General features: G+C 33.5%; 2 protein-coding genes and 1 long non-coding RNA gene across 3 annotated transcripts; 2 read left to right on the top strand and 1 right to left on the bottom strand.

Annotated features, from left to right (window-relative positions):
• Positions 1–659: 659 nt before the first annotated feature.
• Positions 660–3,407, top strand: LOC144424462 (uncharacterized). The gene is made up of 2 exons (XR_013476725.1): positions 660–970; positions 1,047–3,407. It is a non-coding gene; the product is annotated as an uncharacterized LOC144424462 (long non-coding RNA).
• A 1,325-nt stretch (positions 3,408–4,732) lies between these two features.
• On the top strand, positions 4,733–23,119 carry LOC144424535 (uncharacterized). The gene is made up of 10 exons (XM_078113919.1): positions 4,733–4,911; positions 6,156–6,330; positions 6,446–6,524; positions 6,627–6,753; positions 7,541–7,702; positions 8,528–8,655; positions 9,218–9,332; positions 9,827–9,974; positions 22,046–22,172; positions 22,528–23,119. Exons 5-10 carry the CDS (start codon positions 7,683–7,685, stop codon positions 22,554–22,556), a joined length of 567 nt encoding a protein of 188 aa, XP_077970045.1. The 5' UTR covers positions 4,733–4,911; positions 6,156–6,330; positions 6,446–6,524; positions 6,627–6,753; positions 7,541–7,682; the 3' UTR covers positions 22,557–23,119.
• On the bottom strand, positions 14,055–17,198 carry LOC144424525 (uncharacterized). The gene is made up of 4 exons (XM_078113906.1): positions 16,587–17,198; positions 16,134–16,205; positions 15,715–15,935; positions 14,055–15,292 (listed from the first exon to the last, which is right to left on the bottom strand). The coding sequence occupies exons 1-4, from the start codon at positions 16,843–16,845 to the stop codon at positions 15,101–15,103; spliced, it is 744 nt and encodes a 247-aa protein (XP_077970032.1). The 5' UTR covers positions 16,846–17,198; the 3' UTR covers positions 14,055–15,100.
• Positions 23,120–25,273: the final 2,154 nt, after the last annotated feature.

Here is a 25,273-nt window from a genome sequence, read left to right as displayed (position 1 = left end):
TTGTTGGAAGGTAAACTAGTAGGTACTCCTGAAGTATGTGATTCAAAATGACAAACACTTGAGCGTGGTATGTGTGCCAGGTTAGGGCTAGGCCATAATTTCAGGTACATAGTATAGGAGTCACTTGCCTAGTCCCTGAACTCGTAGTAGAACTAAAATAAGGAAAATTGGCATAAAAATATGGCCTAACCCTAACCTAGTAGCCTACACGTACTACGTTCCGGTGTCTGCCATTTTGGTTCACATACTTCGGGAGCGCAAACTAATATGCAGCTATTTAAATAAGTTTATGAATATTTGTATTTGATTTGGTGAATTTTTGAATTTATATTCAAGTAAAAGGAATTCTTTAACAACAATTTTCCAATCAAACAAGGGACCATTAGAGTATACCAAATTTAGAAATGTTATTGTAGAAACATTTTAGCTTTAGCGTTCTTCATAGGCATTTAGAATTAGTATTTGATATACACAGTCTTTGTAAATTATCTTGTAATGGAAAAATAATATTTGTTTGGTTTTTCAATGTTGACTGTACTTTCATCAGCATTTTAGATCAAGGTTTCGGGAACATTAACTCAGATATTCCAAATTTTATGGAATTTTTTTTTATATTCCAGGGCTTGCCGACATTTTCTCAGTTTTGGAGATGACTCAACAATCGTTTCCATATTATGGAGGATAACTTCACTACATTGTGTCAAAACATGATGATATGGAAAATGTAGTAAATCTTGAATAATCTTTTTTGAATAATATTTGATTCATTTCCTATTTAAGTTTTATGGTAATCAACATGTTTTCTTACGAGTTGTATGTAAAGCTAAGTAATTAGATGTTCAATGTTTAAATCCTTTTTGTAATTGATTTATAAAAGTTTCATGAGGCAACTTAATAATTTTTTTATTTTTTTTTCACAAAATTCACTAGATCAGTCCTGTCACTTTTCTCTCGAGGAAGAATATCAAAGGTACGAGTATCAAGTTTTAATTTTGTGAAATTGACAAAGTGACAATTATGTTTATTGAAAATAATCCCTATTTTAGGCAATACATCTGTCCCGGCGGTCTGTGGATGCAGTACCGTATTCTCGTGAGCTGTGGACTGATGTAAATATAAATTTTTCTTAACTGGTAAAATGTTTTAAACTTTGTTTCCTGGGCAACAGGTGAGTGCAATTAGAAAGTTGTTATATTTGTAAAGTGATAATTTCATACTTTCAGATGAATTAGCTATTATGGGAGTTGATGTCCTTAAGATGCAGGTAGAAAATTTCCAGCTTGAATAGAATGAGATTTTTGAATGTGTCTTGTATTTGCCACAGTTAAATGTTTATTCTCTTAAACTAGTACTGAAATCAGATGCACTTTCTTATTTCAATGAATCAAGAGTCAGAGTGTTGGATTGTAAAACTGCTTTGTTTTGCTAGTGATACACCAGAAGTTTTAATAATCTTGCTGGTTGAAAGACTAGCATTTCAGTTTGATTTGAAAGCCTGTCATCATTGTTTTAAGTTCAATGTCAGACGAAACGTTATAGAAATATATTTGTGTTAGTGTGCATCAAGACTTTTGAATCACTAGGATAGTTATCTCCACTCTTACTACAGCATCCTTGCATTGAGTGCATATGGATTCACCGACACAAAAGCATAAAAGTTAAGTAGTTAGTCTGCAGAAACCAAATCATTTAAATAGCAACATTTAAACTGGTAATTTATTCCTTTGCTTGAATTTCGTCATTCTTTTAGTTTTGACTTTGAAGTCTGGAATCTTCAAGTTTTTGAATTTGTACAATTTATTCACAATATTTTAAAACAGTAAATTGCGTTTTCTGCATGTTATAGCCCTGAAACCCGGGCTTCGTCGTGTCTGAATTCTATGGACATTCCTATTATTTTGCATTCTGAAGAAAAATAAAGAAATTTTCTTTTTAAATTCTTTCTCACACTATTTTAGGAATGTCCCATTTTAAAGTAATAAGAAACTCATATTCATTTGATTTCAGTATAGTTTCAGCAGACTTAGAGGTCTTGGATTTTTTTCTTCCTATTATCGAATACTAACATGCATATTTAGAATACATCCATTCTAAAATTTCAGGTAAAATATTTATATCGACTTGTATTTAGTCTCTTCATCAGAACAGTTTAGGAACAACAGGATAGAGTATTGTGTTAAGAGAGGCAGATAAAGTTTATAGTAACTTCAGATATTTGAAATCACTCTTGCATTGCCTGTTGGAGGTGTTTTGATTGCTTCGGAAATTCCTCAACATGTCTTGTATTGAAACCGCAAGAAGAACTGACATTGTGGATTGTTTGATTTGTTATTTCTTTTCTATATTCCTTTCCATTCTACACAATGTTGTTACGATTTATTTGTTTTAATATACGTTTTCTCTGTTACTGCAGTATCTCACCACTCTGAAAACATATGCGAAACCTGAAGATTTTATTCCCGAAAAGATTCGATGTTCATCATGGTTACAGATGGATGCAGGATGTCTTCTGCCCAAAACTCCTTAAGTTAATTTCTTGCAATAAAAAGGTGAGAGTGGTTGGTTATCTTTGTTACTATATTAAGCATCTCAATATTTTACATTTTTGTATATATACAGTATATTTTGCATCAGAATAGAAATGTAGGGTATTCGGAAGTGAGCGCCCTTAGAATACAGCAGGGTGGTTGTCTGTATTTAACTTAATCAAACTTTTCTTTCATTTCGATAGAGCAGAATATAAAAAAAACTTTCATAACAACAATAATCTTTTCTACACATCTTTGCCACTTATTTTTTTTTCCAGCTATATCTTCGATTCGCATATTCTGCAGTACCCGTTCTTCTCAACTTGCAGTAAGTACTGTTTAATACTGCAGTAGGTTCCGTTCTACAACAAACATGAACTGTTATTTTTGCATCTCGGCTCCTTCATGGGCTTTGCAGATGCCAATTAATATTGTTTTGTTTTATGCAGTACTTGGTGTATTGTAGGACTACTTGCTTAGTTTAAGTGTAACCTTAACGAATTGATGGAAGATGTTTGTGAAGATCAGTTCTGTACCAGAATATTGTCAAGAAACTGGATGATTCCTTCCGACCTAAACCAAAGTTTTGTGCATACGATTTGTTCCTGTGAATGATGCTCAATTATTGTCGAGTTCGTGAGAAGATCCTTGTCTAGAATATCTCATTTTCTGCAAATTTGGAAGTTTAGAAGATCCAACATTTTTTTTGATCTTCAGCAGTTTATTTTATATTCTTTCAGTCTTTGTATTTATGTTTCCGTCACTGCTTTGCCCCTTTTCTGTATTTCGTGATTCCATTTTTCACTTGGACACTCACTGCAAGCAAAAATGCTTTTGATGGCATATTATTAATTTTTTTTAATAAATACATTTGCGTAACTTTATGTGCATATTTTACCAAACTGGTTATTGCCTGGATCTCGTTACATTGGGAAAAGACGTCCAAGGCAGTTTTCAAGTCCATAAAGTAGTACCATACGGTTTAGATATTTACCCATATCTGCTCAATGAGTCAATGTCTAGATCAGACTCTTCAAACTAGGGCGCCACATTAGTAAGGGAATAGGACTGCAGAACAATCGACGACAGTTTTACTAGTTCGAAAAATATAGCGTCCCCGTTCTCCGCATATAAACTAGGTATCAATGTTCTCATAAATTATAGTGGTGTTGACTTTGAGGATCGATGCGAGAATCTCTAGCAGTAGATAATATATTACCAACTAAAACAAAATAGTGAACACTAAACCAGTTGATTGTTTTATTCAACTGATTTCCAAAAGTAAACGTAATTCGTTGAAATTGGTAATATGACATGAAACCAGTATCCATTACCAACTTTACAACATAGCCAGGCCTGTCTTAGGTGATTGTGGTTCGAGGAGTCTACATTTATTTTTGTTAGCACTCTTCAGGTATGTTAGTCGTTGGTTCTGTCTTACTGTTACGAGCAAAGAACGAATTGATAATCCTAATATCTCCGTGGATGTGAAGTTAGTCTTTTCTACTGATTTTAACGCCATGATTAAACCTCGCTCCAAAAGTGTGTGTACAAATATGGAGGTAACTAATTTTGTTCGCCTACTGTACATCAAGTTGTATAAAGGGACTGAAACCTCTGGACAGGGGGTATATTCACATAAATGTATAAACTGCTATGTGCAGTTGCTACGACATCGCAAACTTCACTATATTTTTATACTCCCCCCCCCCCCTCGCTCGGTTACGCGGGTGAAGGACACGTGCCAACGTCAACGAAACAATAAAACTTATCAAATATCGCAGTTGTCGCCCAAAAGTTGGCTACCTCTGTGTCCCAGCAACATCCGCTACATCTTACCGTCTCCAAATTACGATCCAGACTCACAGGAAGACATGTGAACGAATTGAACTTTTTAAATTGCAATAAATTTTTGCTATGACAGTTATTATTTTAAGTAAAGTGGACATATGGATCGTTTTGTTATTATGTTGTTGTTGTTGTTAGAATTCATTTTCTTGCTCTTGTTATAAAAAAATATATTTTCTTATTACCTACTGGACCAATTGCCTGGAAATTTTCAGTGGATAAATATTATATTTTTCACTGAGGGCTATTGCGTTTATGTATTTCAAAAATGTCAACGATAGTCGCACACAAAGTCAAACTTCATTTGCTGTAACTTCACTGAGGTGACGAAGCTTATCGATGATAATAACTAGGGGATTCCCCGCAACAACAGTGGAAACTAGAAATACATGAATTGGACTTTATGCAGAAAAATGTCATTTTTAAGTTTGATTGCGATGCCAGGAGCACGTAATATTGGAAAATGTGAAACAACGTATATGGAATGTATTAATGCAATGATGATTAGCCTGTTATGGAACATTGACTATTAAAGGTAACAGAAAATTAAATGAAATTTGCCTTCATTCAGTTATTGGAAAAGTTCATAGCCTATTACCGGTAAGTTATTTTTGCTGTGACTCTTGTAAGGTGCACATACTACCACATTTATGAAAATTTATATGATGGATGAATAGCCTATTACAGTATTAAGGTATCTTGAGCATATTGAGGTAAAATACCTACTAGTGGGAAAAAGTCATACTGGAGTTATTTTGCTCTGTCAGGAGGGAGCAAATAATACTGGAAACAAAGTAAACCACAGTGTTGATGAAAATTATTATGGTGATGGTGATAGCCTATTATAAAAAACATGGACAAATAAAGATAACACTCATTCCATATAAATCTAGAACAATTGGCTGATTGGTGGAATAGCGAGGCACATAGTATGGGCTATTGGCAGCGGACCGAGTTGCACAAGAGTGTACACTGGCAACTGGTTTGTTTGACAAAATGCAGTAGGCAGTTTTATGGTGCTGGTGCATGAGTTTTAATACCTCGCTTTTATAAATATCTGCCATTTTGATTAGTTGCATCTTATGGTAGTGGGGGTTTAATTTTGACATTGGCTCAGCAAAGAGTACAGCACTACAGGAGTGGTGACTCCTCTACGGCCCATGGGCCGGGGCCACGGCCCATCTAATTGGGCCACATGGGCCGTGGCCCATAGCTTGATGGGCCGCGGCCCCATCAGGAAATTTTCAATTATCTTAACAAAATTTTCAATTTTTACCAAATTGTCAATATTCGAACCAAAAAAATATACTCCTGTAGTATGTGTACCAGGTTAGGGTTAGGACAAAAAAAATTCAGATTTTTTACATTATAGTTCTATTATGAGTTCGGGGACTGTCTGTGTTAGCCAAGTGGATAGTTTCTTTACACAACTTGATGGGCCGCGGCCCATAGCCTGATGGGCCGAGGCCCAATTCGATGGGCCGTGGCCCCGGCCCATGGGCCGCAGAGGAGTCACCACTCCCACTCGTACAGCACGCATAGCGCTGTTTTGAATTATCTCGATTCGACGTAGAATGGTTTTCTTAGCTGATCCCCAAGCTACAAATCCATATTGCAAATGAGACTGAAACAAGACAAAGTAAACCATGCACAAAGTTGAAATTGAAGTGAAACACCTAAGCCGATACAGCATCTACCGCAATAGCATAGTTTTTGATTTTTCAACATTCAATGTTAGTTTGTTAAGTTTCATCAATTTGCTACTTTTTTGTATTTTAGTGTTCACTCGGGACTCAAGCACATCCGGAGACTTGTCGTCGCTATCATGAAGGTTTGTGTCATCAGCGAACAATTTTGAAAATAGTGTGAAGCTGTGGGGGAAATCATTGATAAAAATACAGAATAACGTCGGGCCCAAGCAAGATCTCTGGGCGCCTTGAGGGTCACAGGCAAGGTAGGGGAACAGCATGAACCCATTTAAACAAATTGCATTCTAGTTAGCCAGGAGTTGGTTTGCTACCCCTCTAACTTCTTAATGCCACAAGTTTGTTTGACTTCTTGCTTTACAGCTTTTGTCATGAGATTTAAACGTAAAAAGGGAATTTCTATACGACCAACTCCTCTTACACTTGCTGAAAAATGTTGAAGGTGATTTCTAAATTTTTCAGTTTTTGTTGCTTTGTTTTTGACTCTGGGACTTTTTCGTAAATTTTATTGTTGTTTGTTATCAATATTCTTTCTCTTTATAAGGTGGGATCTCTGTAAATGGTTTATCACCAGATGTTACTTCAAGATGGCTTTTGCAAACAGTGTTGCAACGAACTCAACTTCAATTATTATAATCGCCAAATTCTTAAAGGTTTTACCATTGTTGAAAGTAAGAATTATTTTTTTGATCAAATTAATCATTTTCAAGTATATTTCTTATCATTCGAATTTCGTAATTAATAGTTACATTGTCTCAATAAGTTAAGTTCATTTGACTAACGATGTTTATTAATGCTCCAATGTTGAAGGTTAATATTAAAAATAACTGTTGAACCAATCAGGCCAGATAACCATTTCTATATGACCTTCTGTGCATCAAAGGTTACGGTATCGGTACCAGGATTTTAAGACCTCATAGCACCAATTATGACAAAAAAGACCAGTGTGATGGAATGAAAAAGTGTCCCCTTTAATTAAAGCCCTAAAAGTTTTTCGTAAATATAATGGTCTCATAGAAAAATTTGAGAAATAAAATAAAAGCAATAGCAAATTTGCAACTTTTTCTATCTAAGTACTAAAAATGAGAAATCAAGCAGTACTGGCTGCAGAAATGGTAATTTTTTCCAAATAACGTCAACAAGAATAACAACAATCAGAAATAGTATAGCGATCCATATGTATAATTTGTGACCGAGAGCAAAATATTTCAAAAGAAATTATTTTTTTTTTTTAAATTTTCTGCGTAATATCAGACAAGATTTTACTCGATTACTTGGAATGTTAATCTAGATCTGTCATCGTCATCGTGAATGAAACCTAGCTAAAGTGCTTTTTGCCCAGAGGGAAACTCTCTGTGGTCCCCTAGTGGAGCGGAAGGTTCATTTTGAATAACCCTTATCTAGACTGAACTTAATTTACAACTTTTGTCCCTCTAACATTCGAAAATATTTCTACAGGTAACAGTAAAAGAATTCTCTCCACAATGTCAGAATTTCCTACCTTTTCTACATCTTCTTCGAATAGATGTTTGACTTTGACTGATCTTAATCATCTTTGGTTGGCATATTTAAACGTCGTGCATTTCAATAATCTTCCACGATGCTTTTTTCCAATATAAGGTAATGTAACAAAAAGTGAAAAGAAGGGTTTTCTGGTTTGGTACTTTAATATTATTATTCATCCTGGGTTAATATCCCATAAGTCCCACCTCACTCAAGGTATTATAAAAATGTGTAGGCAATGCCTAACTGGGAAGATCCGTGGCCGTTCGAATAGCAGTAGCTTCATACATTTTGATTGGGTTTGAGTGAGTTCTCAGTTGCTACCTGTACAGGGTGTTGTAGGCATCGGAAGGTGCAAGTGAGCGTCTAAAAACAATACCAAGTTTTATCCATATCCATCTATCTCAAATGATCAATTGGTTACCTTTTCCTTATACACAAGGTAGACTAGCAATCGAATAATAGGATATGTTATGGTTTGCAATATGGTTATTGGTTGAGCTGTTTTATTGTTTTTTTTCTCACAATGCACTATTTAGTGAAACATCCTATTCTTTTGCTGTCAAAACAGCACTGCTTTTTATGTGTCATTGTTTTCTCATTTACTCTTTTGAAAATTGCAATAGTCAAATTTACAGACTATAAAAACTAAAAACTGACTGAATTTTTCATGCACAGTGAAAATAAATACCTGAATCCGTTAGTCCCATAATTACTTTGTATTTGTGAGCAAGTCAAATTTCTGTATTGAGCAGTAATACATATCATTTACTCCTTTGAAATTTCAATATTCAGATTTACAGACTCTAAAAACTGACTGAATTTTTCATGCACAATGAAATTAAATACCTGAATACGTTATTCTTATAATTACTTTGAATTTGTGAGTCAAATTTCTGTATTGAGCAGAAATACATATCATTTTTTTTTGTCACTTTTCAGCTCTGCATACAATGCTCGAAATTATCTCGAGATCAAAGTTTATCCAGGATTAGAAGTTCAGCTTGACTCTAATTCAAGGAATAAACTTGATGAAAATTTCTATTCTAACCTGCATGCTGACCTTGACGGTGAGTAGCCTAATGGACTATCGAATATGCCCATTGGGGGTGATTCTCAACGCTTTATGACCTGTTCACTCGGATAACGGCGATGGTCCGGGATGGCCAAACTAAATAATTTACCATTCCAAATACATATAAAAATATATTTTCTTTCGTTAAGATTGAAAAATTCGAACAGATAAAATTTGAAAATATAAGAATAAGAGTGTGTCTGTAGGGTATGAATTTTGATATAATGGCAATTAGGACTATATCATAGGTATTATCATAGGAGATGATTCACATATTTATTCTGGCAGAGGGGAATGCCATTAAGACTGCTTTATCACATGGTGAACTACAGCTTCTTGTCCAGTTCCCGGTCCATGTTGGGTATGGGATGAGTTTGCAGTCACGTGAACCACCCAGCGAGTAATTGTGCAATTTTCTCGCACATAATTATCTCTCACAGGATTCAAACCTGGAACTTACACATGTAATCAGAGTGGTGAAAATCATGTTCCTAACCCTTAGCAGTCAGATATTTGATCCATTCAATTTCTGATTTTTCAAAGTTACACCGATTCAGTTGCTATCAAGAATTCTTCATCAACTGAAGATCCATTATCAGCGTTACAATTACTTCGGGAAAAATTGCGATTGGAAATATCTCAGCAAAAATTGGACACTGCTAATAGTTGCAAGTAAGAATTGAGAATCGTCTTTTTTTTTAACTTCATCCTGACCAGTACTTTATAACTTGTTTATTCCTATCATTGCCTTCTATGTTGCATTCCCCCATGATCGACGAATAAAACAACTGAATAACTGAATGATTTTATTTACATAGTATATATACAGTAACAAATTAAACATATCATTCTGATTTATGTCTTTCTATTCTAAAAATTATCGCAAATTTAAAACGAAATGTAAATTTTCATTCCACATTTATCAAAATGTAATGTCAGAAATTTTGTAACTTTAATAATTTGTTCCTGAAAATAATAAGATTCTAGTAATAAGAGGAAAGGTTTGAATGAGTTTTCAATTTCTTCTGGTCTATCTCATTTCCATTTTTGTTAGAAAAAATAGGAAAAGACAAATGAGGTTTTACAAACTCTATCTTGTCAATAGCAAAGTTATATTTATAACATCATTTTCATTGAAGACAAAAAATTTTCTCTTGGATTTACAGTTTTTTGTGTAAAACTATGACTAATGCGATACAAAAACTGTTAATAAATGAGGAAACGATAAGACAGATGAAAAAGGGAGTGACTGGTATTTCTATAATATGGGCAGATGTTTTGGTGAAGAAGGGCGACAGCTTATCTGCCACACAGGTATATTATTGGAATTAATTCATTAATTAGTCAATTAATCCTTCGACTGTCATGAAATGAAAATTTGATGTTTTCCGCAAAACTACTACCGTACTTTAAAAATCAAATATGCTTCTCTCATCTCTATCTTTTATTTCGACCATACTTTTTTAATTTTGAATTATTTATATATTTGTTGCCAGTACTAAACAAACACAATATTAATTTTGACCATATTCACTTGATATGTGATTGATATCAAGCAAGATAATAGTCAAATCATGAAAAAATAATAAAAAATGGAATTCTGTAATCAGGTGCACGATACGATTTACGTTTTTAATGCATGAATTTAATGACGAAGAAAGCCATAACCGACCAGCGGTTATGTGAACTACCCTATGGAGGCGAGGATTCCTGCATTCATCTCGTACATAATTATCCCACACAGGATTTGGACCTGCAAAACTATGTAAGATAGTCAGGGGTGCTGTTGCAACCATATTCCTAACGCTCAGCACTTTACACTACACCGTCGAGCATAAGCTGAGATAAGTAATTGATGATTTACTGAGGTAGAAATGCTGAAGAATTGGTAGTTCACCATATCCATTATGAATCAAATTTAAATACTCACTGAGTTCTTGTACAATAATCCTGTCCAGTATCCTGTTCGAAACAATGTTGATTTTGATCTGACTAACTCTGCTATTTTTTGGTAATGTGTTTCATCTTCAATGTATCCAATATTCATACGGATATCTCTACATGCTTGTGTTGCTTGGTCAAAATTCATTTGTGTTTCACGAAGTATCATCCGATAACAAGTATTCTTGTGAATGACTTCGCAGTTGACTATTATATTTGATAAATGAAAATTTCATTTAGCTCTGTTTGAAAATAAATTAAATTCATGTTTGTTCATAATTGATAGTTTAGTAACTATTACCCATCCTCTGCTGAAGATCATTTATAGTTTTATTCATCTTCTCTTCCGTTTCTGTCCGCAGCTCATTTATCGCTGCAATGGGTTAAATATAAAAGTATGGGTCGCTGAAGTAATAATACAAATCAAACAAACTAAATTTTATAAAAGCATCAAAATTAGTGATACATGGTTTTAATTTTACCAATGAATGAGTGAATAAAGTTCACAACATAACATATTTGGATGTTCTGCACAAACCCCATTATTAAGTTTTGTCTATCAGGGATGACGAACCTTTTCCAATGAATGGGTCAAAAATTATATTTTTATCGCGGAACAGAAGAGAGTGGGTCACATATATTTAATCAATGTTTGTATCTATGAGAAACTTCTGAAACAAATCTTATAAACTTCTGTTGCTGTTGTTGTAGTTTTGGGTTTCACTTATGCATCACTTTAATCGGGGACTTTTTATTTCACTACGAAAACACGCATATGAATTGCCAAAAACGCTTAGGACGATGCGGCAAATTCCTTCCCGGATCCAAAGAGTTTGGAGGGAATTCCACTCTGATAGTTTTATATTTTTAGATCAGCTTTCAACCACATTAAGGCACTTTTACACTGCCCCATTGTTGTTTCAGATTTCTCGGTTTTTATTTCAAGTCTGGAATATTTTGATTTCTCAACGGCATTGTAGGCAAGAAACTAATAAAATGCAAAGTAGCAATTGCATTGTTATGTCAGAGCCAATAGTTGAATAACGAACGGTGCATACATGCGCCCAAGATTAGACGTTTAGGAAATTACCGTACCGGCCCGGAAATTAACAACTTAAATATGAGCGATCGCAGTCATGACCAACTGACGGTACATTATAATAGTTTAGTTATTGTTAGATTAATTTAAGACCGGTTTTATCACCTCTCAACAGTGATATGTTAGCATTTTTATTTTATTAGTGCCTTGGCGGGTCAAGAATAAAACGCGGTGGCCAGTGGTTTGCCATCCCTGGTCTATACCAAGTTCATTCATACTGACAGTCATTATATCATCATTTAAAAAGATTTCTTAAACTATATATATATACAATAAGAAGTAAACTTCAATATATTCTTATATACGGAAATCTGTAATTTTTGCAAGACTTTGTACAAGCCCCACTGATGCTTACGGCCAATATTAATTTAAATTACCTGATTCTATTGCTGCATTAATTCTTTCATAATCAACAATTCCTTTTGGTCCTCTGGGCCCCTGTGATCCTTTCGGGCCAATTTCACCAGGTGGTCCTCTTTTGCCCGGAACACCCTGTGAACTTTGTTGTGGTGGAATTGGGTGCGTTTCTTCTGCATTGACATTTTCAATTTGCATGTAAATTCTTTGATTGCAATATACTTGATTGACGAGCAATTGAATGCTCAAAAACAACCAATATAGTATACCCTTACTCATATTTAATGCCTGTTTAAACCTAGCATTAGAATTGAAATGCAGTCTACACAGCTGCATTGCATTGCAATTCTTTGATTGCAATATACTTCATTGACGAGCAATTGAATGCTCAAAAACATACAGTATAGTATACCCTTACTCATATTTAACGCCTGTTTGTAGCTAACAGCAATATAACTCAAATGCAGTCAATACAGCTGGTTTATAGTGAATTGAAATGCATACGTATATGGCTTCGATTAATCCACTTGCAATTCCACTTACATCTTACAATCTGTAATTTATAAATAGTGGCAAATACATCTATGCTTTCTAACCTACTACATTAAGCAACGTACTGTAGCAAGTATTTATATTGGGATGATGCTTTCGTTTTTAGATGCTGTGTTGTTTTCAACCACTAAATTTCATAGACTAAAAAATTGCTATTTTTGAGTTGTGGTGTTTTGGATTGTCGTGGGAAATTGCAAAAAACTTGTTTCCCACGCTACTTGGCTGTGCAATTGCTGCACATGTTAGGTGAGTGATATTGAACAAGATCATAATCAAATAATAATAAAATAGAATTCTGTAATCAGGTGCCACCTATATAAGTCCAAATCGATGATTCTTAATAAACTGATTATTCATGTGAAGTTAAATAGTTCATCATGTGCTTTATTGAGTTTGATTATTGTCGATATAACCAGCATTCTAGTATTATTGCTAACCTATTACATTAAGAAACATACTGTAGCAAGTATTTATATTGGAATTATGCTTTGGTTTTTAGATGCTGTGTTGTTTTCAACCACGAAAAATTTGCTATTTTTGTTGTGTGGTGTTTTGGATTGTCGTGGAAATTGCAAAAAACTTGTTTCCCACGTTATTTGGCTGTGAAATTTCTGTACTTTTGGTATTGTTTTCAATATAAGTCTTGGCCTGTTCGTGCAAGGAAATAATGATTTACCGAAAAAACAGACATTTGGGCATTTGAAATGTTTTTTGCAGCTTGAAAAAAGCTATTAACAATGTTTTTAGCAACTTCAACTGAGCCATAAAAACAAGGCACTAACATATCTGAATTATTATTTTTTTGAAAAGTATATGAAAATAAAAAAAATGTATGACTTGTGTGGAATAAATGAGAAATTTTAATTTGAGAATTTAATGTATTAGACAGCTTATGTAATGTAATATGTTTTTAACTAACTATCAACAAAAAGTGTTTTTAAACAACAATAATCATTTAAATGTGTACATAATAAAGATTAAACATAATGAAGATAAAAATCTTTGGGTTCTATGGGATTTGTTTATTGTTTACGATGACTGCATAAATATTTGTCCATCTTGTGACAGTTCTGCTTCCTCGTTAGTCGTGAAAATTGCTGTACGCGTACTTCTTTATATTGTCTTTGTGTTCACATATATGAGCATCGCTCTGTTGTTGAGTGGTAAAGAGGCAGTCGAGATTTGCTGTTTGGTTGATGTAATCTCACTCAGGGAATGCTCAAATGTTCGATCACAATGTTCGGATTTCTGTTTTGAGGAACTGCAGTATTTTTGACTATAATTTTTGGGTCGACTGCCGAATGTTCGCGTAACAAGTCATTCGACTACTGAGGTATCACTGTACTTCAACAATAAAATATGCCTCTTCTGCCTTCACTATCTTTTATAAATACCATATTTCTTTATTTTTCAATACTTATATATTTGTTGCCAATGCAAACAAAAAGCAAAACACAAAATTAATTTTAACCATTATCACATTACACATAGTAGGTGATAGATATTAAGCAAGATAATAATCAAATCGAGTCGAGTATGTTTTTTACTGTTCAAAATATAATCGATAAATGAGATTGTTTTTAACTGTTCAAATCATAATCGATAAATGAGATTTGATTTCTATAACTTCCAATTAAATGAAACTTATCTTACTAATTGTTAAATATAAAGTTACTGTAAGACAAATACATCTTCGCTCGCCAACCTACTGCAACAAGAGTATTCTTTGGTTTAGCTCGTAAATTTTTAATACTGGAAGTATTTATATTGAATTGATACGGACATACGGTTGTTTAGCTTTCAAGTGTTGTTTTGTTTCAAGCAGTAAACTCCAATGTGTAAGGTGATAATATTTTGCCATGAATATATTGGGTTACCATGGTAAATTGCATAAAACTTGTTTCCCATGTTATTTTGCTATGACATTTCCGCACTTTCGGTATTGTTTTCAATAAAACCCTTGACCTTTTTGTGTTAAAAAATGATGAAATATCGAAAACAGTCATTTGTAAGTTCGAAATAATATTTTGCACCTTGAATTTCCTTTATTTCAGAGTGTCCATGAAGTTGCTCAGATCGAATTTCCTCCTGAATAATTAATGTTATTAAGAATAATCGTCTGTTTGACTGATATTTAATTGAAATTAGCTGTTTTCCACAAAACAACTGCTTTAGTAATCAAATATGCTTCTCCCATCTTTATCTTTTATATATACTGACAATACCATACTTTTTTATTATTTATATATTTGTCACCAATACCAACAATAAACACAATTCAATATTAATTTTGACCATAGTCACATCGCAGGTAACGTAATTGATAACAAGCACGATAATAATCAAATCATAAAATAATAATAAAATAGAATTCTGTAATCAGGTGCTCCATATGCTTTATGTAATTTGACAACCTAACTAGCATTGTAGTATTGTGTGATCAGAGAACTTAACGAAAAGAACTCGGTTGACAATGCTTGCTAATCCGATCTTAAGTATGCATGATTTGACATAACACTCCAGCTTGTTTGAATGTTGGAATGTAGTTATCCATGCCCTGGTATACACTTCCTGTATCTTTCATTACCCAAATGTACACATTTTTGTATTGCTCATCACTGTTGGGTTTACCCGGATACCATTTAGTGAATGGTGATGGATTTCCAGAAAGTGTCACAAGTTGCTGAAATAGATAGGATAGGAGTTACATATGTATCAAGGGTGAGGCGATAAGGCGACTTAATAATGATATGGGGAACCGCAGCCTCTTGTACAGGTACCAGTCATGTTGGGTATGGGATTAGTTGGCCAGTTTTCTGATGCATGAACTTGACAGTGAAGGAAGCTGTAACTGACCAGTGGTTATGTGAACCACCCTATGGAAGCCAGAAGTCCAGTAATTATCTCGTACATAGTTATCCCACACAGGATTGGACCATCCAACCCACGCAGGGTAATCAGAGGTGTTGTGGCAAGCATATTCCTAATGCTTGGCACTATGCTCTAAGCCTAATCCGAGATAAGTCAATGATAATTTAATGTGATAGAAATGATAAATATTTGCTGGTTCACCATATTCGTTATGAATCAAATTTAAATACTCACTGAGTTTTTGTACAATAGTCCTGTCCAGTATCCTGTTTGAGATAATGCTGATTTTGACCTGACTAACTCTGCTATTTTTTGATAATGTGTTTCATCTTGAATGTATCCAGTATTCATACGGATATCTCTACATGCTTGTGTTGCTTGGTCAAAAGTCATTGTGGTTTCGCGAAGTATCATCCGATAACAAGTATTCTTGTAAAAGACTTCGCAGTTGCCTACTATATTTGGAAAATGAATAATTTAATTATCTCGGTTTGAAAATAATTTATATTCATGTTGGAAATTCTCGATTCTGAATCTCATTTGTTTCTAGTTTGCATTTAATTGTATGTTTGAGACAAAACTCCTTGACAAAAAATTCATCATGTAATGTTAACAAAACAGTTTTACATAATTGATAGTTTAGTAAATATTACCCATTCTCTGCTGAAGATCATTCATATTTTCATTCATCTTCTCTTCCGTTTCTGTCCGCAGATCATTTATCGCTGCAATGGGTTAAATATAAAAGTATGGCTCGCTGAAGTAATAATACAAATCAAACAAACTAAGTTTTATAAAAGCATCAAAATTAGTGATAAAAGGTTCTAATTTTACCAATGAATGAGTAAATGAAGTCCCCAACATAACATACTTGGATGTTCTGCACAAACCCAATTATTAAGTTTTGTCTACACCAAGTCCATTCATACAGACAGTCATTATATCATCATTTAAAAAGATGTAAACTATATATATATATACAATAAGAAGTAAACTTCAATATATTCTTATATACGGAAATCTGTAATTTTTGCAAGTTCTTCCACTTCAAACAAGGCTTTGTACAAGCCCCACTGATGCTTACGGCCAATATTAATTTAAATTACCTGATTCTATTGCTGCATTAATTCTTTCATAATCAACAATTCCTATTGGTCCTCTGGGCCCCTGTGATCCTTTCGGGCCAATTTCACCAGGTGGCCCTCGTTTGCCCGGAACACCCTGTGAACTTTGTTGTGGTGGAATTGGGTACGTTTCTTCTGTATTGACATTTTCAATTTGCATGCAAATTCTTTGATTGCAATATACTTGGTTGACGAGCAATTGAATACTCAAAAACATACAATATAGTATACCCCTACTCATATTTAACGCCTGTTTAAAGCTAGCATTAGAATTGAAATGCAGTCTACACAGCTGGCTTAGAATAAATTGATTACATACATTTCTGCCATAGATTATTGCACTTTGTTTGTTGTAGCGTTTGTACTTTTCCAATTACTTACTTACGGTTTTTACTTAGGTTAGGATTTGTATATATGTTGGGCATGGTGATGGATAGAGGAACAACTTATTAGTTTCAGATGCATAAATTTAAGGGAGGAGGAAGCCGTAACTAACCAGCATTATATGAATTGGCTTACCCGACACTCGTACATTTGTATCCAACATTGTGGATGAAAGCCCGAGAAGGTTATCAATGCTACAATGTCGAGTATGTTTTTTACAGTTCAAAACATAATCGATAAATGAGATTGTTTTTAACTGTTCAAAACATAATCGATAAATGAGATTTGATTTCTATAAATTCCAATCAGGGTTGTCCAAAACGAATCGAATATTCGAATGTATTCGAATATCAAAGTATTCGAATACCTTTTTGGCTGATTTTCGAATAATTCCGAATAGTAGCCACTTTTCGCCGTAAACGTGGTGTTTCGTTTTACGGGAATATTCAAACGACTTTTTACGCTGTCTCACTTATTGTAATGACGATGAAATAGAATCGGCATTTTGATTGTTTATAACCTGTGCGACCGTACGTCGCATAGTGTTGCGACATATTTGCACGTTTGCGCGGGTGGACATTGCCGATATTCGTCTACGAGGCTTTTAATTTACAAATTCATTTCCATCACGTCAAAAATTCGTCTAATGAGTCGCTTTTCTAGGCGGGGTGGGGGCGTCTAATTGAAAAAGTATGTTTATTTTATTTCGATGTGGCCTGCTTATTATTCGCATGAGTCTTCTCAAACATGATTTGTGTAACCTTATATTTGGGTCTTAGGGTCTGCCAATCATGATATTTAATCGCAGGCCGGTTATCGTTACTTTAAAGAGAAACACGGCCACCGAGATAAAGTGATTTGTGACCCTTTCGTTTTGCCGATTCAGCAGAACACGACAGGGACAGGAAAACACAGCTGTGAAATAACCCGTGGACGTACAGTGTAGTACTTATCACATTTCAAAATTATTTCAACTTTCGGGTTAATAGGTTGTCCAAAATGATTGACGCTTTACAACTTAAATTTACCGCTCAATTGTTAAAAATAGTTAAATGATCTGGTTCTAAACATATAAAAATATTAGCGCATATTAGCATAACTGAACAACAAGGACACAATTTTTTTACCCGTCTTATTGGAAGCCTATATGGAAAAACCCCTTTTTTGAGTGCTAAAAATAGACATCGTCCTATTTGCCATGTGGACTTATTAGTCGGGAAATACGGTATTTATAGCCGTAATTGTTACGTATCCAATAAATTGTCACAAGTTGAAAAAACAAGTCGATTTATTAGAAAATAATTTCTGGCAAATAATTTTGATAACGATAGTTGAAAGTATCGATCCTTCACCAAGATGATTTTTGTTGCGCAAAATAATCCAATCCATGACTGGTAACAGCATTTATTAATATGTCATGCTGTATTAATTTAATTCTGTTCAACGTGACTCATGGTTGTATCGACAATCTGTGGACATAAAATGTGTGGTGAACTGACCGATATTATTAAATATTGATTCCTATTTTCATATTGATAAAATAATGAAAGTATTAATACCAAATACCACGGGTATTTGTGGACATGAAATATGTAGTAAACTGCCCAGTTATAATTAATTTCTGATTCGTATTTACAAAATAATAAAACTATAATTCTAAAATGCAACGGCGATCTGTGGCCTTAAAATGTGTGGTAAACCGCCCGATTTAACATTTGAGTTATGATAATAGAATTAAATTAACACGGTAAGACATTTCAAATAGAGGTATCGGTCATGGATTCGAATATTTTGCGCAGCACAAAATCATCCTAGTAAAAAGTCCATACTTTTAAATACAAACCAATGGCAACCATTATCCAAATTAGTTCCCAAAATGCGGGATGAGGTATAAATTATTTTCCGACGTGTGACTATTTTTTCGTGAGTACGAAAATAAGAATCAAAAACTAATTATATTCGGCACAATATCATGGCAATCTGTGGACATAAATTGTGTAGCAAACTCGCGATTAATATTAATTTTTGATTCCTATTTTCGTATTTACAAAATACAACGGCGATCTGTGAACTTAGAATGTGTGATAAACTACCCGATTATAAATAGTTTTTGATTCCTATTTATAAAATAATAAAAGTATTATTACTCAAACATACAACGGCGATCTGCGGACTTAAAATGTGTGGTAAAGTTCCCGAATATATTTAATTTTTGATTCGCATTTTTGTACTCACAAAAAAATTGTCACAAGTCAGAAAAATAACTCATACTTTATCCCGCTTATCGGCAAATAATTTGGATAATGGTTGGTGTTTAATTAAAAGTATGGGCGTTTTACTAGGATGATTTTGTGTTGCGCAAATATTCAAATCCATCACCGATACCACTATTGTCGTATTAATTTAATTCTGTTAACATGACTCATGGTATATGAAATATATACTGCAATAATCTGCAAATATGAAATGCCTGGTAATAAAGCTAGGTTGTAACTTGTAGATAGCAGTTATTCCATTGCTTATTGTATGGAAATTCCTACATACATTTAGATAAGCTTCAATTAGTGGATTTTATTTTCGAAGTATTCGAAATTTCATATTCGAAAAAAATAATTTCGAATGTATTCGAAATAGTGAACTATTCGGTATTGGCCATCCCTGATTCCAATTAAATGAAACTTATCTTACTAATTGTTAATTACAAAGTTAAGACAAATACATCTATGCTCGCCAACCTACTGCCACAAGAGTATTCTTTGGTTTAGCTCGTAAATTTTGAATACTGGAAGTATTTATATTGAATTGACACGGTTGTTTAGCATTAAAGTGTTGTGTTTTTTCAAGCAGTAAACTCCAATGTGTAAGGTGATAATATTTTGCCATGAATATATTGGATATATTGGGTTACCATGGGAAATTGCATAAAACTTGTTTCCCATATTATTTTGCTATGACATTTCCGCACTTTTGGTGTTGTTTTCAATAAAACACTTGACATTTTTGTGTTAAAAAATGATGAAATACTGAAAACAGTCATTTGTAAGTTCGAAATAATATTTTGCATCTCGAATTTCCTTTATTTCAGAGTGTCCATGAAGTTGCTCAGATCGAATTTCCTCCTGAATAATTAATGTTATTAAGAATAATCGTCTGTTTGACTGATATTTAATTGAAATTTGCTATTTTCCACAAAACAACTGCTTTAGTAATCAAATATGCTTCTCCCATCTCTATCTTTTATATATACTGAAAATACCATACTTTTTTATTATTTATATATTCGTCACCAATACCAACAAAAAACACAATTCAATATTAATTTTGACCATAGTCACATCGCAGGTAACGTAATTGATAACAAGCACGATAATAATCGAATCATAAAATAATAATAAAATAGAATTCTGTAATCAGGTGCTCCATATGCTTTATGTAATTTGACAACCTAACTAGCATTGTAGTATTGTGTGATCAGAGAACTTAACGAAAAGAACTCGGTTGACAATGCTTGCTAATCCGATGTTAAGTATGCATGATTTGACATAACACTCTAGCTTGTTTGAATGTTGGAGTGTAGTTATCCATGCCCTGGTATACACTTCCTGTATCTTTCATTACCCAAATGTACACATTTTTATATTGCTCATCACTGTTGGGTTTACTTGGATGCCATTTAATGAACGATAAGGGATATCCAGAAAGTGTCACAAGTTGCTGAAATAAATAGGATAGGAGTTACATATGTATCAAGGGGGAGATGATAAGGTTGCTTAATAATCATATGGGGAACCACAACCTCCCATCCGGCTAGTAGTCCATGTCGGGTATGGGGTTAGTTGTTTTGTGAGGAATGAACTTGATGGTGAAAGAAGCCGAAATTGACCAGCATTTATGTGAACCACCCTAAGAAGCGAGGAGTCCAGCAATCATCTCGTACATTGTTATCCCGCAAAGGATAGGGCCTGTGAACCCACGTAGTGTAATCGGAGGTGCTGTGGCAAGCGTATTCCTAACGCTTAGCACTGTGCTCTACAGTCTACACCGCCGAGATAAGTCAAAGATAATTTAATGTGATAGATATGATAAAGAATTGGTAGTTCACCATATTCATTATAAATCAAGTTTAAATACCAGCACGTACTGAGTTTATGTACAATAGTCCTGTCCAGTATCCTGTTTTAGATAATGTTGATTTTGATCTGACTAACTCTGCTATTTTTTGGTAATGTGTTTCATCTTCAATGTGTCCAATATTCATCCCAATATCTCTACATGCTTGTGTTGCTTGGTCAAAAGTCATTGTGGTTTCGCGAAGTTCCATCCGATAACAATTATTCTTGTAAAAGACTTCGCAGTTGACTATTATATTTAGAAAAAGAAAATTATATTTAGTTCTGTTTATTGGGAATTCTAGATTCTAAATCATGTTTGCCAAACAACTTTTATATTTCTAGTTGGCTTTTAATTTTATGTTTCAAAACTCTTCATCAAAAAATTCATCATGTAATGTTAACAAAACAGTTTTACGTAATTGATAGTTTTTTTTAACTATTAGCTACCCATCCTCTGCTGAAGATCATTCATGGTTTTATTCATCTTCTCTTCCGTTTCTGTCCGCAGATCATTTATCGCTGCAACAAGTTACATATAAAAGTATGGGTCGCTGAACTAATAGTACAAATCAAACAAACTAAATTTTTTAAAAACATCAAAATTAGTGATACACTATTTTTTTAAATTTTTCAATGAATGAGTGAATAAAGTTTGCAACACAACATACTTGGATGTTCTGCCAAAACCACATTAGTAAGTTTGTATATACCAAGTCCATTCATACGGAAAGTTCTCATATTATCAATTGAAAAGATGTGAAGCATATATATATTTACAATAAGAAGTAAATATATATAAATATATAAATTCAATATATTCTTATAAAGGGAAATCTGTAATTTTTGCATGATTTTCCACTCGAAACAAGGCTTTGTACAAGCCCCACTGATGCTTACGGCCAATAGCAAATAAATATTAATTTAAATTACCTGATTCTATTGCAGCATTCATTCTTTCATAATCAACAATTCCTTTTGGGCCTCTTGGCCCCTGTGGCCCTTTCGGGCCAATTTCACCAGGTGGTCCACGTTTGCCTGGAACACCCTGTGAGCTTCGTTGTGGTGGAATTGGGTACGTTTCTTCTGCATTGACACTTTCAATTTGCATGCAAATTTTTTGATTGCAATATACCTGGTTGACGAGCAATTGAATGCTTAAAAACAGACAATATAGTATATTCTTACTCATATTTAACGCCTGTTTGAAGCTAGCATTAGAATTATAACTCAAATGCAGTCAATACAGCTGGTTTATAGTGAATTGAATGCATACGTATATGGCTTTGATTAATCCACTTGCAATTCCACTTACATCTTACAATCTGTAATTTATAAATAAAGGCAAATACATCTATGCTTCATAACCTACTACATTAAGCAACGTACTGTAGCAAGTATTTATATTGGGATGATGCTTTCGTTTTTAGATGCTGTGTCACTAAATTCCAACGACTAAAAATGCTATTTTTGTTGAGGAGTGTTTTGAATTGTCTTGGGAAAGTGTATGAAAATTGTTATGGAATGTTTTGGGTCGTCATGGGAAATTACAAAAAACTTGTTTCCCATGCTATTTTGCTATGAAATTTCTGCACTTTTGGTATTGTTGTGACTTGTGAATAGAAGTTTTGACCTTTTCCTGCGAGGTAATAATGAAGGATCAAAAACAATCGTCGGTGTGTTTGAAATAATATTTTTCGACTTGAAAGTAGTTATTTATCATGTTTTTTTTGTAACTACAACTGAACCATCAAAACAAGGCACCGACTGAATTATCAAATTTTTTTTTTTTTTTTAAAAGTATAAGAAAAGAAAAGAAAAAAATTTTCTAGTGGTAGTTTTCAAATCAGGAAATTTAATGTATCAGATTCGTAAGAGTAATGTAATATGATTTTGACTACATGAAAGTTTTCAAATTGAATATTCTAATCTTGACAAAATAATCCTTAAGGTTTGCATTGTAATATTATTTATTTGTGAATACATATTTATTGATGAAGTTTTTAATGGGATATTATAACAGTCATGGATAAACAAACAGGCAAAAAGAATTGTAATCTATTTAATATTACTTTTTCAAAGGTGTTTGAAGAAGCTGTGACAGAAAATCCATCTGTGCAAAACTATGTTATGAAGCAGCTTTGTTTCAATTGAATCAAGAATCATCGGACATTGATGCTGCACTTCTGTATTTTGAAACCTGTGCTTCAGCTTATTTGAAAATAGGTAAAAGTTTTGTAGTTTGTATCAAATTAAGATGTACCGTTTGCAATATAATTGTTATATTAAGTTTAATTCCTGATCTATTAATTACGGTAATAAACATAATATTAAATGATATTGATTAAACTAAAAGTAAAAGCAGTTTGAAGCTATATTATACGTTGTGCATTCTCACTCACTTGGAAGCGAAGCAGACTGATTCATGAATAAAATTTTGGGCAAAATATGAAAGGAAATGGTTATCATCAACTAGATCCTAAGCATAATATTTCTTCAAAGAATTAGACTGCAATTACAGATGTGAGGATTACACTCAACTACTCACCCTATTATACTCTTACATACTAGTTACGAGGAAAAGTTGTGTGCTCGAGCGGTGAAGTGCCAATTTTGAAATGTGTGGCACGTGGAACGAGTGTTCAATTTAGTTTAATATGATATGTGCTTGTAATTCCAATTGCTTTGCAACTTATTATCTATTCCTATAGATTATGGTGCTACAAGCCCAAGCTTGTGTGAAGCGAACAACACATGTCATGGGCTTGCTAACCTAAACTCCTATGGTAAATGAAGGTGCGTCTCGCGGTTGTTTGGATCTGACCCCTCCTGTATTAAAGGTTGCGTAACCCTGATTCGAATCATAAAATTAGTTCTTCAATTTTTGTTTCATTTTAGTTTCTTTTTCAGATATAGATGTGATTAATTTATCAGAATTGAAGAAATTATTTCACTACTTATTGAGATTATCAGATTCATTAACTGACAAACATCTTTCTCTTTTACCGGAAATTAGTTGGAAAATTGTTGGGAAGAACAAAGCATATTTATGGATGATTTACATGTAAGTGAAATAGATCAAGGCTGTTGAAATTATGAGTGTTAAGATATATAGGGTGTCTTAATTTTTTTAATATTGCAAATGGTATTTATCGATGTCATAAATTGTTTCGGCCCTTACAGATGTATTAAATTAGCTAGCGATCGGAGACCATCGACTTATCGATCTGCGGTTTCGATTCCTTCGCTCTGACTAAATAGCGACACTGCATGTCTCATCACTAATTAATTAATAACTCGCTAATTATACGACATAATTCATCCAAAATCAATAGGCTTCTGGTCCGATATATGATGAATGCACATGCAAAATTTGGAGTAGATTCTACCTCGCTTTCGTGAGATATTGCATAACATACGAAAGTGTCTGACAGACAAACAAACCAACAAATACCTATCAACATACTTATCGAGATCGATGAAGTAAAAACACTTTTGAATTCACTGATTAAAAAACAACAAACCTGGTTAGGATATATTTAGACCTGACTTCGTAACAAAATTGAAAATATAAAGGGACTTTATGGACACCCTGTAGATCCAGGAATATCCTGATGTGCCACTCAATCAATGTTTGTGATTACGGAAATCGTAATAGAATTCTTATTTGGATTCTATTCATTTTTGAACAATGCTTTATGGTGAATCATGTTCTTTTCAGTGTAATTCTCGATTTATCCAGCGAATCTGTCAACGTTATACTGGATTATTATGAAAAGGCAATTGTGGATGTGGGTGATGAAAATGATAGAAGACAAATATGGCTAAGGTGGGACTTTATAATCAGATTCGCAAATTTTTTCAATAATAAAAAAAAAAGTATATTCAAATAATTCATTTTCCTCGAAATAATTATTTGGATACTTCTTGATACCATCATTGTAAAATGCAAAAGTATTGAGAGCTAATTTTAGTTTCTCTTTTCAGGACTCATTTTTGATCTATGTGACTGAATTAAAACTTTTAGAAAGACAAAATAATCATTCAGTTGTTTAATTTGTACCCAAGTTTCAGAAACACAACAAAAAAACTAATCAATTGCTAGATAATGTTTCCAACCATGCCTGAGAATCTGAATTAAAAATTGTCTAAGCTACTTCTTAAAATTTCAATTTT

This window comes from Styela clava, chromosome 6 (assembly GCF_964204865.1).
Source record: "Styela clava chromosome 6, kaStyClav1.hap1.2, whole genome shotgun sequence".
NCBI classification, from domain to species: Eukaryota; Metazoa; Chordata; class Ascidiacea; order Stolidobranchia; family Styelidae; genus Styela; species Styela clava.
The sequence above is the reverse complement of the archived record's forward strand: the minus strand, read 5'-3'. Positions and strand labels throughout refer to the sequence as shown.